This window comes from Neophocaena asiaeorientalis, unplaced genomic scaffold (assembly GCF_003031525.2).
Source record: "Neophocaena asiaeorientalis asiaeorientalis breed wild unplaced genomic scaffold, Neophocaena_asiaeorientalis_V1.1 scaffold105, whole genome shotgun sequence".
In the NCBI taxonomy this organism is placed as follows: Eukaryota; Metazoa; Chordata; class Mammalia; order Artiodactyla; family Phocoenidae; genus Neophocaena; species Neophocaena asiaeorientalis.
Window position 1 is genome coordinate 1,904,920 of NW_020172162.1, and position 15,097 is coordinate 1,920,016.

The 15,097-nt window shown below is 35.7% G+C and overlaps 1 protein-coding gene across 5 annotated transcripts in view; it reads right to left on the reverse strand.

Moving 5' to 3' along the window:
- Positions 1–15,097, reverse strand: part of ATG5 (autophagy related 5) — a 114,040-nt gene that overhangs the window by 13,492 nt on the left and 85,451 nt on the right. For all 5 annotated transcript variants that reach the window (XM_024755661.1, XM_024755647.1, XM_024755654.1 and 2 more), the window contains one exon: positions 3,135–3,252. In XM_024755661.1, the coding sequence (XP_024611429.1) occupies positions 3,135–3,252 (118 nt within the window). The remainder of the gene's footprint in view (positions 1–3,134; positions 3,253–15,097) is intronic.

Sequence of the window (15,097 nt, forward strand, 5' to 3'; positions counted from 1 at the left end):
TGAAGGCCAATGCTTGCAGTGGGGGCAGCCTGTGGGTCCTGTCTCTGACAGCAATAAAAATGATCAATCTCTTAATTATACTTCAAATGGAAAAACTAGTCTATATTCCCGAATCTTCAAGAATGTAGCAAAATAGACATTAAATAGATTTTAAAAACACACAGAAAACCCTTATAGCATGGATCAAATGAATTGGAAAAATAAGATTATTCCTAAAATTACTGGGAATATCCCAGTCCAAATTTCTATAACTTGAGTTCAAAACTAAAAAGTTTACTTAACTATCTCTGTGAGGATTTACAGGAAAATGGCAACACTGGTTGTCTCTGGAGAGGGGAACTGAGTCAGGATTTTATGTATACGAGTTGAGATAGAGACTTTTCACTAAATTCCTTTATAAACTTTTAGATTTTGGAACTATACAAGTGTGTTGTCTACTAGAAAAAATATTTGATTATTTAACTGAACACATGTATTAAAAACCTTGATAAATAGGACTTCATCAAAATAAAATATTTTTTACTCTTCCAAAAAAATGAAAAGGTAAGTCTCAGACTAGAAGAAAATAATTACAAACCATGTCTGGTAAAGTACTTGTATAAAGAATATATAAATAACTCTCAAAACTCATGGATTATATGACATATAATCCATGAAAAAAATGAGAAAAGGATTTACATAAGACATTTCATCAAATATATCCATGAGTAACAATAAGCACATGAAAACATTCAACATCATTAGTCATTAGGGAAATTTTAAAAAACCAACATGAGACACCACTACACAACACTAGGATGGCTATAATAAGACAAAAAATATATACACTGATGAAGATGTGAAGAAACTGGAATCCCCATTCATTGCTGGTAGAACTGGAAAATGGTGAAGCCACTTTGGAAAAGTTTAGCAGCTTCTTAAAAAATTAAATATAAACTTACCATACAACCCAGCCATTCCACTCCTAGGAATCTACCCAAGAAAAATGAAAACATATGTCCTGTATGTGGATGTTCAGAGCAGCATCATTCATAAAGGTGAAAAGGTGGAAACAACCCAAATGCCCATCAATTGGTGAATAAACAAAATGTGATACATACACCCAATGGAATACTACTCAGGAATAAAAAGGAACAAACTACTAATTTATACTACAATATGAATGAAACCCAAAAACATTATGCTAAGTGAAAACAATCAGTTGCAATTTTGTATAATTCCCTTTATGTGAAATATCCAAAAGAGGTAAATTACAGAGACAGAAAGCAGACTGGTAATTGTCTATAATTGGCAATAGGAGCAGAAATTAGCTACAAACAAGCACGTGGGAACTCTGAGGTGATGGAAATATTCCAAAACTAGATTGTGGCGATGGCTATAAATTTATAAAAAATAAAAATCACTGAATGGCAAAAAAATTATTTAACACAAACTCTTACTGAAAATGAAAACTATATAGCAATAAAGAAGATTAGGATTATAAGATAGTATTTTCCTATTATTAGAGATATGAGTATGTATGACAGTATCAAAAACCTTGACTAGTATAGTACAGTGGTGACAAATGACTCAGTAAATATAGTTTACTATATTTAGTAAACTGTAAGGTTATTATAAGAGGTTATAACTTAGAGGTTATTTAGTAACCTCTTAAACCAATGAAACTTGCTCAATTTTCATAATTTTGAGTAGTGGTCAATGATCTTTTCTATTGATCCCTCCTGGAACTGGTTCTGATGGTATTTCAGATGCCCCTCTTCTCCCCTCCTTTTGAGCCTTTGTGTATTTTCAAAGTGCTAGATATACATAGGAATGCCAGGAAAGGCAAGTATATTTAATTAAGAAAAACAGTTATAGTCACAGGTCAAATAGCATACATTTTGAGTTCCATATTCTTTGTTTAGTCTTTTAGGCTAGAATATCAACATTCCTCTCAATCCTACTATTTCTAATTCTACTTAATAGGCAAACCATTTCCATAGATACTATATGATTCTTGAACTGTGTGATATAGTTACAAGTCATGTAAATAATACTGCCATCACCACAACTTAGGATATATTAATAAGAAACACAGCATTATCTACTGAAGTATTACCTTTGTATTTACTAATGCCTTACCTCTTCCCATAAAGGATTTAAAGTGGCAAGTTTTAAATGTTTTTCTATATGATAAATCCAAGTCTAGGCAATATATTAACAAATACAGCAATATGCCACTGAAATTTCCCCTACAGCTTAGTGTAACCAATAATAAGACAAGTCATTCAGTAACAGGGTGATGGTCAAATTATGGTGCATTGATATAAAGGACCATAGTGCTGGTATTTAAAAACATAGCTTTAAAGAATTTTTAATGACTATCATGTTATGTTAGGTGAAAAAAGCAGCAGGACATATAATTTTATACACACACCCCCCCAAACATTCAAGTATATATCTGCATGTGTGTGTCAATAGTGGCCTCTATGAGTTAGGGGTCTATAGCATTTCCCCCCTAGTTTTCTGCATTTTCCTAGTGTTCCTTATGTTGCAATTAAGAAAAGAGAATTGTGATTTTTATATTTTTCCTCTGCTTACAGGAAAACAGTCTTAACCTAAGCTACAAAATGAGGACTACAAAACAGGGCAAGCTCTTGACTGGACTTGTGAAATGTTAAAGCCTCAGAGAACAATGCTGAGTAAAACATTAAAGAGTAGCAAAAAATTCAAATAAAATACGTATCCATTATTCAATATTTTGAATTTTAAAATATCAACCAAAGGCAAGACCTTTTCTTTTTTTTTTTACTATCTCTTATTCCTTTAGAATGAAGAAACACAATGCGAGATTAAAAATAATGTTTACCAGAACTGAATTCACAAATGAAAGATGCAAGCCCCAGAAATATGAGAGTAATTTTAAAAGTGTATTTTAGTTTGTTAAAGAGAGTGAAATTCTTATTCTCTTAGTGTCAATAATTTATAAAATAGTAAGTTAAATATCACGTGCTTCTATTTCAAAAGATGAACAAGATAATGAAAATATCTTCCTAAAGTAACTAATAACTGTTATTTATAAATATAGAATGCTTATGTTACTTCAGTAACAAAGAGAAATGAAAGAGATGTTTTAATGTTGCTGATTATATTACCTTCAGGAGCAACTGCAGAAGGACAGACTTCTTTGAGGAGGTCTCCTAGTGTATGCAATTGTCCATCTGTAGCCACAGGACGAAAAAGCTTCTGAATGAAAGGCCGTTCAGTTGTTGTCTATTCGAAAAATGAAAAAAGATTTCAAACAATTAAGTCTCTGTTGCTGCGAATATGAACTAATAGATCAGAAATTTAAAGCTGGCATTAGCTGTCTTCTGATATAGTGTAATCAGAAGCATATAACATCACAAATGTGGTATTATGGCCCAAAATGCTTAACACAAACTCAAGTAAATCTAATCACAGGAAGCAATAAAACAAATTCAGAAGGTGCAGCATTCTAAACACAGCTGGCCTGAACACTTTAAAAAAGTCAAAGGCATTAAAAAAACAGAAACAATACAAAAAGATTAAAAGAGACTGACAAGATATAACAACCAAATACAAAACACAAAAGTCTGACTGAATAGTGGATTGGAGAAAGAAATTTAAAAAGATCAGCTATAAAAGACATTTTTGGAATAAATGGGGAAACACGAAATGAACATTAGATAATATTATTAAATTAATGTCAAATTTCTTAGGTGTGATAATGTTTATAAGGACAATATCCTTATTGTTAAGAAATTCATGATCCAGTATTTAGGAGTAAGGTACCATGATGTCTGAAACCTACAGTCCAATGGTTGGGGGAGGGGAGCGAGAAAGAGTGTGTGTGTAGAAAGAGACAGCAAATGTGAAAAAATGTTAATTACTGGTGAATCCAGGTGAAGGGTATTATATGGTCTTAGTTGTTTTATTATTTTTTCTTTTCTATAGGTTCAACAAATTTCAAAATAGTAGATGTATTTCCTCTGACAATTGCTATTAGCACTATGTCATAATTTATTGCTAAGAATTTCAACGTCTTACCCATTCGAAAAATTAGGTTTAATTTTCTCAAACTCCCTCTCTAGAAACACGACAACAATGACGAAGCCTCCCCACGACAGACTGCGGAGGCTCTGGAATCAGCCAATCTATGAATAAATAGCACTGTCGTTTTTGAGTTCTATGATCTTGCACCCAGTTTCTTTGGAAATCTGGGACATTCCATACCTCTTAAGTTTATTCTGGGAATAGGAGAACTGCCAAGAACGGAATAAGTAAATGATAAGGAGAATAATACCCACCACAACTCTTAATTGGTATTTCATTTTAAGATGCTAAGTTTTTGTTTTAAGCTTCCTGGAACGAAAAATCGTAAAAACCTACAGGAACAGAGTAATACCTTATATTTTATAAGAAAATGATTTCAAATACCTAGCCATTAAAGACAAGTTTTTGGTTTGTTTGTTCGTTTTTTAATTAATTTATTTATTTAGGCTGCACCGGGTCTTGGTTGCAGCATGTTTAGTTGCAGCATGCGTTATCATTAGTTGTGGCACGCATGTGGGATCTAGTTTCCCAGCTAGGTATAGAACCGGGGCCCTCTGCTTTGGGAGCGCGGAGTTTTACCCCCTGGACCACCAGGGAAGTCCCTGTTTGTTTGTTTGTTTTTAAATCACAGAGGTATATATCTCAACTTCTTCAAGATAACTTTTACCAGATTTGGTAAAAAAAACATCTGATTTTAAGCGCAGACATAAACTACGATGTAAGAAAAGCTAGATGTGGTGCAAGCATGTGAGTACCTCTCCTGGCTTTACACTGTGTGTTCAGTGAATACATAATAAATGTTAAAAACAGTGTTACAATAATACAGTTGAGCATATATGGAAAGTATGAAAAAAACTAAAATTTTAATAAGTATGCACTGAATATAATGCAATTCACTTCACTAACTGAACTCTTCATTTTTTAAAAGTATGATTGAACAGGGAACTCTACTCAATACTCTGTAATGGCCTATATGGGAAAAGAATCTAAAAAAGAGTGGATATATGTATTTGTGTAACAGATTCACTTTGCTGTACACCTGAAACTAACACAACATTGTAAATCAATTATACACCAGTAAAAATCTTTTTTAAAAGTGTGATTGATATCCTTCAATTTTGGAAGCTCATAGTTTTCCCACAGGTGAAACTGAGAATGATATCATGCACAATCAAGGATTAACTATGTGAAGATAATAAAGGTTAGAAGAATTCAGAGAAAAAAGAAATGAATAGGGGACTGCAGTAATAATTTAAAATAGCCACCACCCACTTAGTGCTTTCTATCTTCCAGGCAATGAAGAGGCTTTTAAGACTTTTTAGCAAAGGAAGTGACGTGATGAAAGAGGCTTTTTCTGAAGACTGATGGAAAGCAGCTCTGTGTACAATGACTTGGTGAAGAGGTAACATCAGCATGATCGGTGAGAGGCTGAGTAATGCAAGCCTATGTGATGACAACTAGGCCCCGGTCAGTAGAAAAGGAGGGGCAGGACTGTACCCCCAGTTTAAAAAAAGTTAAAATGTATCATCCATGCTCTGATCTGAAAATACTAAGGTTTTCAGCAAAGCCAAATAAATCTTTTCAAGATTCATTCGCCCCCTACTTAGTGACAAAACTACGAGGTGGCTTAGCTCTAATAATATAATATATATTATAATAATTTGAAAAAATATGCTAAACAGGAAAGGCTGAGTAGTCTCAGCCACATATTAAAAAACAGAAATTCTCCCCTATTCCCATTCCTAGAAAAAATGGCCTGTAATTTCCCTGTACTTCTCTTTTTTCAACTCTCTCCCAAAGTGGAGCAGTTATAATAAAGGTATAACTTCAACAACCTTTATAATGCTATTTGCTTGCGGGGAGGGGGAAAGCCCACATATTCTAAGTAAATTCTGTAGAATGGTAACCAAGAAAACTCTCATCAAAGTAAACTGCTGTTTTTCAAATAATAAAAACCTTTATTAAGATACCCCAATAAAAAATCGAATAAACACTTTCTGTTTAACATTTATTCGAGTGCCTTTAAAAACCTGCATTCTCGGGCTTCCCTGGTTGCGCAGTGGTTAAGAGCCCGCCTGACAATGAACGGGACACGGGTTTGAGCCCTGCTCCAGGAAGATCCCACATGCCGCGGAGCAACTAAGCCTGTGAGCCACAACTACTGAAGCCCGCGCACCTAGAGCCTGTGATCCGCAACAAGAGAAGCCACTGCAATGAGAAGCCCGCACACCACAAAGGAGTAGCCCCCGCTCGCCACAACGAGAGAAAGCCTGCATGTAGCAGCAAAGACAAAAATAAATTAATTAATTTAAAAAAATCATATTAAAAAAACTTATATTCTCATTCTTAAAAAGTTAGTATGTTAGAAAAGAGCCATTAAGTGTCTGAGTAAGTTACACCAAAGATTATGAAAAGTACTCAATTTTGAGTTACTTATCCTTAAAAGCCCTCCACAGACAGATCAGGAATTCAACTACTGTACAGAGGTTCTAAAGGGCAATGGGAATGAAGGGTAAATTCATGTAAATTTCTTAACAGATCTCATTAAACCTAAGTTGGAGTTAAGCAGAGAAGACTAAATTATACTAGGAAGTATTTAAAAGCTATTTTCCTTTTGAATATAGCAAGAATTTTAAAAATACAAAAACTCCACGAACATGAATTCTTTAAACTTTGATTTAGTATATACATAAAACCAGATAATGCTAACAATATCCATGGTAATCTGAACCTTAGCCTGATAGATAAGAAAGCCACTGTAATAAAGCTACACCGCAACACTTAATCTAGCCATATATTTGTAAATATGCAAACTATTTCAGGGACTTTCAAGAAACAGAATTACTTTCTCATGAGAAATAATATGACTTGGTAAAGTCATATTTGAAACTGCCCTTGCTAGTTTTTAAATTAAATATGTTAGTCATTTCTTTTCTTTTTTTTTGCGTTATGCGGGCCTCTCACTGTTGTGGCCTCTCCCGCCACGGAGCACAGGCTCCGGACACGCAGGCTCAGCGGCCATGGCTCACGGGCCCAGCCGCTCCGCGGCATGTGGGATCCTCCCGGACCGGGGCACAAACCCGTGTGCCCTGCAGCGGCAGGCGGACTCTCAACCACTGCGCCACCAGGGAAGCCCCTGTTAGTCATTTCTTAAGCACATCAAATGTATATAAAATTAGGATGCTACTGGCTGGCTGTGCCCCATCCCTTCTTTACTTAGGCACCAATCATCACTGTACCAATAACTTTTTCCTGTATGAAAAAGTTATGCTGTTGATTTACCTTGGAGATATACTGAACAGAAGCAGAGGAACTAAATTTGTAAAAATTTTAAGTTAAATTTGTAAGATTTTACTGAATCAAGTTTGCACACATATGCATGAGTATAAATGGAGGTAATATCTACACTGCAGAGTTTCTGAGATAAAATATATACACAGTACAATCATGGTACACACAACCACCTAAATACACACTAAAACACACACTACCACCACAACATTACCACCACCACGATCAACAGTTTTAGAGCACTGTAATGAATATTTTAACTTAATACTGTCCCAATTTAGCAGACTCAAATTTTATTTCTTTTTAGTTTTAATCTACTTTCTCTAAGTTCACTTATCTAGATGCTAAAAGGTCCAGAATCATGAAATTCAGCTTATGTTGTAATGTTTTTATATGGCAGGGTAAAAAAAGCAAAGTCACTTTAGGACTTGATTCAGAGTTGGTCTAGAACTTAACACCAAAAAGCAAGATCCATAAAAGGAAATATTGATAAACTGGACCCTTATCAAAATAAACTTTTACTCTAGAAAAGATTCTGTGAAGAAGATGAAAAGGCAAGACTGAAAGAAAATATCTGCAAGACTACATATCCAACTAAGGTCTTGTATCCAGAATATATAAAGAACTCTAAAAATCCAACAGTAAAAAACACAAAGAATTCAATTAGAAAATAAGCAAAAGACACCAACAGACATTTCACCAAACAGGATATACATATGGCAAATAAGCACGTGAAAAGATGTTTGAGGGCTTCCCTGGTGGCGCAGTGGTTAAGAATACGCCTGCCAATGCAGGGGATGTAGGTTTGAGCCCTGGTCCGGGAAGATCCCACACGCCGCAGAGCAACTAAGCCCGTGCGCCACAACTACTAAGTCTGCGCTCTAGAGCCTGTGAGCCACAACTACTGAGCCCGCATGCCACAACTACTGAAGCCTGCATGCCTAGAGCCTGTGCTCCGCCACAAGAGAAGCCACCACAATGAGAAGCCTGCGCCCCACAACAAAGAGTAGCCCCCGCTCGCCGCAACTAGAGAAAGCCTACCCGCAGCAACGAAGACCCAACTCAGCCAAAAATAAATAAATAAAATTAATTAATAATAAAAAGAGGGCTTCCCTGGTGGCGCAGTGGTTGGGAGTCCGCCTGCCGATGCAGGGGACATGGGTTCGTGCCCCGCTCCGGGGGGATCCCGCGTGCCGCGGAGCGGCTGGGCCCCCGGAGCTTGTGCTCCGCAATGGGAGAGGCCACAATAGTGAGAGGCCCACGTACCACAAAAAAAAAAATAAATAAAAAAAAAAAAAATAATAAAAAGATGTTTGACATGTCATTAGCCACTAAGGAAATGCAAATTAAAACCACAATACAACATCCCTACACACCTACCAGCATGTCTAAAATAAAAAATGGTAATAATACTAAATGCTGGTGAGCATGTGGAGAAACGAGATCTCTCGTACTATTGCTAGTACAAATGTAAAATGGTTCAGCTCTTATGGAAAAGGGTAAGGTAGTTTCTTACAAAACTAAACATACATTTACCATATGACCCAGCAATTGTACTCTTGAGTACTTCCAGAGAAGCGCAAACATATGTTCTCAAAAAAATTGTACACAATTGTTCATAGCAAAAACAATCCCAATGTCTTTCGACAGGTGAATGGTTAAACTGTGGTATATCTATACCACAGAATACTACTCAGTAATAATAATGTAAAAACCTATTAATACATGCAACAAATTGTATGGAACGCAAGGGAATTACACTACATGAAAAAATCCAATCTCAAGCTTATGTACTATATGATTATACTTACATAACATTAGTAAAATGATAAAATTTTAGAAATGGGGAACAAATTAGTTGTTGTCAGAGGTCAGGGAAAGGAGAAAGTGAGGTTGGAGGCTGAGCTATAAAAGGGTAGCCTTTGTGTTGGAACAAAACTAATGAAATATGAATAAAGTTTGTGGATTATATCAACGTCACTTTTCCTGGCTATGATATTTTACTGTAGTTATAGAAGACGTCACCAGTTGGGGTAACTGGGTGAAGAGTATGTATAGAGATGTTTCTGTATCATTTGTTACAACTTCATGTGAAGATTATACATGTTAATTTATGAAAAGCATTTAGAAGAACGCCTAGTGAACAGTAATTGCTCAATAAGTGCTGTTACTGTTCTTATTAAGCATGACTTGACAGTCAAAGGAAATTTATTAAACACTAACATGTATTTTATATTGAGTTGTAATATGAAATATGGATGATAAGAAGATATACTAATCTTGTCATCACACTGTTACTGCATAGCATTAGGGCTGATTTTGTTGTTTTGGTAGTATATATTGTATCAATATAATGAGTTAGAAATGTTAGTTTTTTGAAAATGACAAATTACAGCTGGACACATTTGGTTCACAGACCATGGAGTTAGTGACCTTAAAGAGGAAAGAATCATATCCAATAGGAAAAGGAGATTCTATTCACTGAAACAAAGAGATTAAAAGTTATGAAAGAGAAAAACATAAAAATTCAGAAAGGATACAACCTAAAAGATGCCCAGTAGATGCATGATGATTCACTTGTTTGTGAAACTTACAAACGCCCTTAATTAAAAGGCTGGGGGTAGGTGGGTCTCCTACTGATACATCAGGCAGTATACCTCATGATGACAAGGGACTCCGTTTGTTAGAACTGCTTGGATAGAATCATCCCAGTAGTAGTACCCAGGTTCAGGATCTCTGATCTGACTTGCTGTAAACTGAATCCATAATATTTGGTCCAGTGAGTCTTAGACTGGTATTCTAAGCCCTTGGTTGGGCTGAAGAAATAAATATTATATTGATACTTTATATATGTTGTATTTCTCCAGGTACAGCAACAAGTTTTGATATCATCGGCTACTTTGTATGTTTTGCTTTAAGTCCTATGAAAGAGTCAGGATAATTGGTTTACTATATTTGTAAATAAAATTTGATTTACAAGACTTGCTTAAGTATATCAAAGGAGTTCTGGGCTTCCCTGGTGGCGCAGTGGTTGAAAGTCCGCCTGCTGATGCAGGGGACGCAGGTTCGTGCCCCGGTCCGGGAAGATCCCACATGCCGCGGAGCGGCTGGGCCCGTGAGCCATGGCCAGTGAGCCTGCGCGTCCAGAGCCTGTGCTCCGCAACGGGAGAGGCCACAACTGTGAGAGGCCCGCGTACCGCAAAAACAAAAAACAAAAAACAAAAAAACCCAACAAGCCAACAAACCAAGCTCACTGATCCAGAGAACACATCAGTGGTTGCCAGAGGCGGGGAGTATGGGGGTGGGAGAATTGGGTGAACTGTTTTTGTTTTTAGTTTACAGAAATTGAATGAGGGAAAAAAAGGACTAATCCTGCTACAGTCTATAACATAAATTAAAATTGGAAGAGACTGGAGAATTGGGGAGTCTCTCTGGTTAGCTTGAGAAATAATGAGGATAAGAACTTGTGTGGTGGCAAAGAAAATGGAGAGAGTGGATATAAGGGATGTGGATAGATTGTGTGATCTGAAAATAGATTTGTTTCCTTAATTCATTTGTTTATTCTTACTTTAATTCACCTCTTTTCTGTATCAGGCAGTTGTTAAAGGTATTCAGCAGAAAATGAGCAGGGTTACTCCCCTCACAAAGTTCTCTGACCAGCCCTGAGTAGCTCTCCTTTAATCCAGTAACTCAAAAATTAGTCCCACCCCCTAAGAGTGCTCACAGCCTCCATCCAGAAACATTCCCTCCACATCCTTTCAAATTCTGCTTCCTAGCCTGTTCCCAAATCTCCCAGTTTCTGATCACATCTTCTCTTCCTGACTATGATTCCACTTCACCCCATTGGCAGCTCTCATCTCTGGCTTCTTAGATGCACTTCCTACTTCCTATTTTTAGAGAGTTAGGCTGATTTCACGTGTTTTGGGTAAATTCTTGCCTAGTCCAGTGAAGCCCTGTGTTCTTGGCAACTAGGCACAGTCCTCATGGCTGTCTCCCCACCCGCCCCCAAACAGCCCAGACCCAGACAGTCAAGAGTCCAGCCACAACACAACAAAACAAACAAACAAAAAGAATTATCCCAGTAGTAGTACCCATGTCCAGGATCTCTAACAACCAGAGGGCAGGGGTAAATACATTAGAAATCTTCATTCATTAAACATTTGTTGAGCACTTATGAAGGTATCACTTGTGCTAGTAGATACAGAGTAGATACAAAGATGAACAATGCACACATAAACAAATGTGTAAACAAATGTGTAACAGTGTTAAGTGATAACAGAAATATGTACAAAGTGCTATGAGAAAATTTAAAAGCCCAAGCATAAACTTTTTAACTCTGGACTTTTTGGCAGCTAGAGCAAAAACAAAAGTAAAAAACAAACAAACAAACATCAAACAAAAAACTGGTTACATAATTTCATTTTATAAGTGTGCAAGATATACCAGTAGGTTCAAAGTAAAATATGCTAAGTGTGGTAGAATGTAATGTATTAAATAAAATTGTAGGGAGTTTCCAAAGAAGATGAAAACAAAGGAGAGAATATAGGTCTTCCAGTTTCCGACTTGAAATGGAGAAATTTTTTTTTAAAACAGAGAAAGAGACAAGACTATTTCAGGCAGAGTACAGCACCAATCCTTCCCTTCCATATGCCCCTCCCCACTAAAATATTCAGAGGCAGATGGAATATAACAGTACCTGTGAGAAATCAGTGGATAAGGGGAGCAAAGTGGCTTACAAATTTAGCACATAAAGCATGGAATGTCAAATGCATTGAATTAGCAAGGGCTTGGTTGGAATCCCAACTCACAACACAACTGACTGGGTACGTAAGGCAAATTACATCAGTCTTTGGGAGTCTGTTTCTAAATCTGAAAAATGGGAATAATATATATTTTTGAATGACTGTTGTAACAATTAAATAAGATGAGATACACAAAACACCTAGTGCAACAGGTGTTAGCAATTAACAATGATTAATTCCTTTCATTTCTCCCTTTAAAACCACGGTTAAATGTGGACCAAAGAAAGGTAACACTATCTAGTCTTTACAGAACCAAAAACAGAGAGAATAAAAAATAATTGGTATCCAACCATGAGTTGTTCCCTTTGAAGTCTTGTTCATTAGAATATGTGGCACAAAGAAAAAGAAAATAGGAGTTTATAGAGGATATGCTGACAGACTTTACCAACAATGACGCATGATATGTGCTTCAAACTTCACATGCATATCTGGCCTTAGATATATTCATGCATGTCAAATTTTGCATCACATGCTTTTCAAAAGAAGCCTCATGTTAAAATTAGCTTAAGAATATACACAATTACAATACCTCATTAAGTAAAAAGAACAGGCCATTTTCAAATGAATGCTTTTAGACCTTTACAGTAAACAGCCCTTTTGGTGGTGGGAAGCAGGGGGACAGGGAGGACAGCGGGAGGGGGGAGTCTGTGCCACTTAATCAGACTACTTTTATCCTTTATGTAGGGAAATAGGAGGCTTGAAAATAAGCACTTTCTGTAGTTATGCTACCAGAGTCTGAAGTCCACTTTTAATATTCCCGACAACTCTGAAAAATAATAATTAACATTTGAAAAGCTGTCATTATTATAGTCAGGGACACTTAATCCTCAAAGCAGCAGTGTCTTAATTGAGACTATGTTTAAATGAAAGTACCCATCAGAATTGTATCCACACATCTGGTTTGAAGCTTATGTTTTGTCTTATTTAAATTGTTATATTTATTATATTTCTGCCTAGACAATACACAATATATTTTGCCGCATAAATGATTAAGGCAAATTTTCTTCAAATACAGGCAACAGTTTGTGTCTTCCTCATATCCTTTCACTGAATAAAATGTGTTACAGGGAAGTACCATATCCCTCTTACTCAAGATTGAGATCAATTTGATGCTGTTTATGAGCTAATTTATAAAACAAGTTATATGGCTTTAAAATGTTTTATTTGAAATTATTAGTAGAGTGGCCAACTGAAAAGCTTCCTATAAAAGTGCTAGGATTGATGTGTTTAGTAATAATTATCTTAATTCTTCTAAGGTTTCTCTGGAAAGATTTCAAAACCGTACCTGGGGAATCATAGTTTAAATTTCATTATCTATAAGAGCTTTAAAATATCTTTTCTAATTTTACCTAAAAGCCATACTAAAAGGTAGGCTACTATAAGAGTAATGTAATTAATAAACTGTTTTTGACTAAAGAATCAAAGGATACTTTCATATTATTTCTATCTTTATGGTATAATTACATAAAATAACTATGCAGCACTTTTAATTTGTACAAATATAGAAATCCAGGTAGCAAGAAGAAACATCTGGGTAAAAGAGGTTGTGTTGACCTCAGAATTAAAATTCTGTTCTCTTGATGTCCAGTCAAGTGTCTTATCCACTAGAAAAGTGTTTCTAAACTTGGGCCAGGAGCTATGAAGCTCTACAAGATCCTCAGTCCTCTGAGCAAGGTCTGTAGGTTTTACAGTGAATGCTAAATAATGTTTATAATATGGGGATGTTGATATTTTTGTTTCTGATACAAATAACGTAAAAAAATTATCCTACTGAAGTATCATCAAAAGCAGATTTCATAAATTCTTGTGAATTTTTTACAAGTAGCAAATAAAAACTAGTGATAAATATTTTACAGATCTCACTGTTGAAAGTAATCTGCTGATTAAGAAATTAAAAAAACATAGCCCTTGACTACTCTAAAAAACATATGAAGAAAAACAATGTAGTAAAACCATAAAACTCTTGAAAGAAAACACAGAAGGAAATCTTTATGGCCTCGGATTTGGCAAGACAACCTGAAAGCACAAGCAACCAAAGAAAAAAATAAGCTGAATTTAATCAAAATTAAAAATCTCTGTATTTCAAAGGACACTATTAAGAAAATGAAAATAAAATCTACGGTATGGGAGAAAATATATGCAAATCATATATCTGATAAGGAATTAGTGTCTAGAAGATATAAAGAGCTCTTATAATTCAGTAATAAAAAGACAACCCAACTAAAAAAGAACAAAGGTGTTGAAGATATTTCTCCTAAGATAACACACAAATGACCACTAAATGTATGAAAAGATGTTTAACATCATTAGTAATTAGGGAAGTGAAAACTGACACCAAAACGATATACCCCTTCATACCCACTAAGATGGCTATAATTAAAATGATAGAAAATAACAAGTGCTGGCAAGGATGTAGACAAATTGGAACCCTCGTACTCGGCTAGCGAAACGTAAAATGGTGCACATGCTTTGGAAAACAGTCTGGCAGTTCCTCAAAAGATTAAACATAGAATTATCGCATAACCCAGCAATTCCACTCTTAAGTATCTACCCAAGAGAACTGAAAGTATATGTCCACACAAAAACAAGTACATTATTGTCTACAGCAACGTTTATCCATAACAGCCAAAATGTAGAAACAATCCAAATAACCATCAATTGGTGAACAGATAAACAAGATGTGATATCTCCAAACAGTGGAATATTACTTGGCCATAAAAAGGAATGTACTGAAACATGCTACAACATTGATGAACCATGGAAATACAATGAAAGTGAAAGAAGCCAGGCACAAAAGGCCATATACTTTAAGATTACATTTACACAAAATGTTCAGAATAGGCAAATCCATAGAGAGACAGAGAGAGAAAGTAGATTAGTGGTTGCCATGAACTGGAGGTGAGGGAGAATTTGTCATGGGCTGAACGGAAGGAAGGAAGGAAGAATGAGTG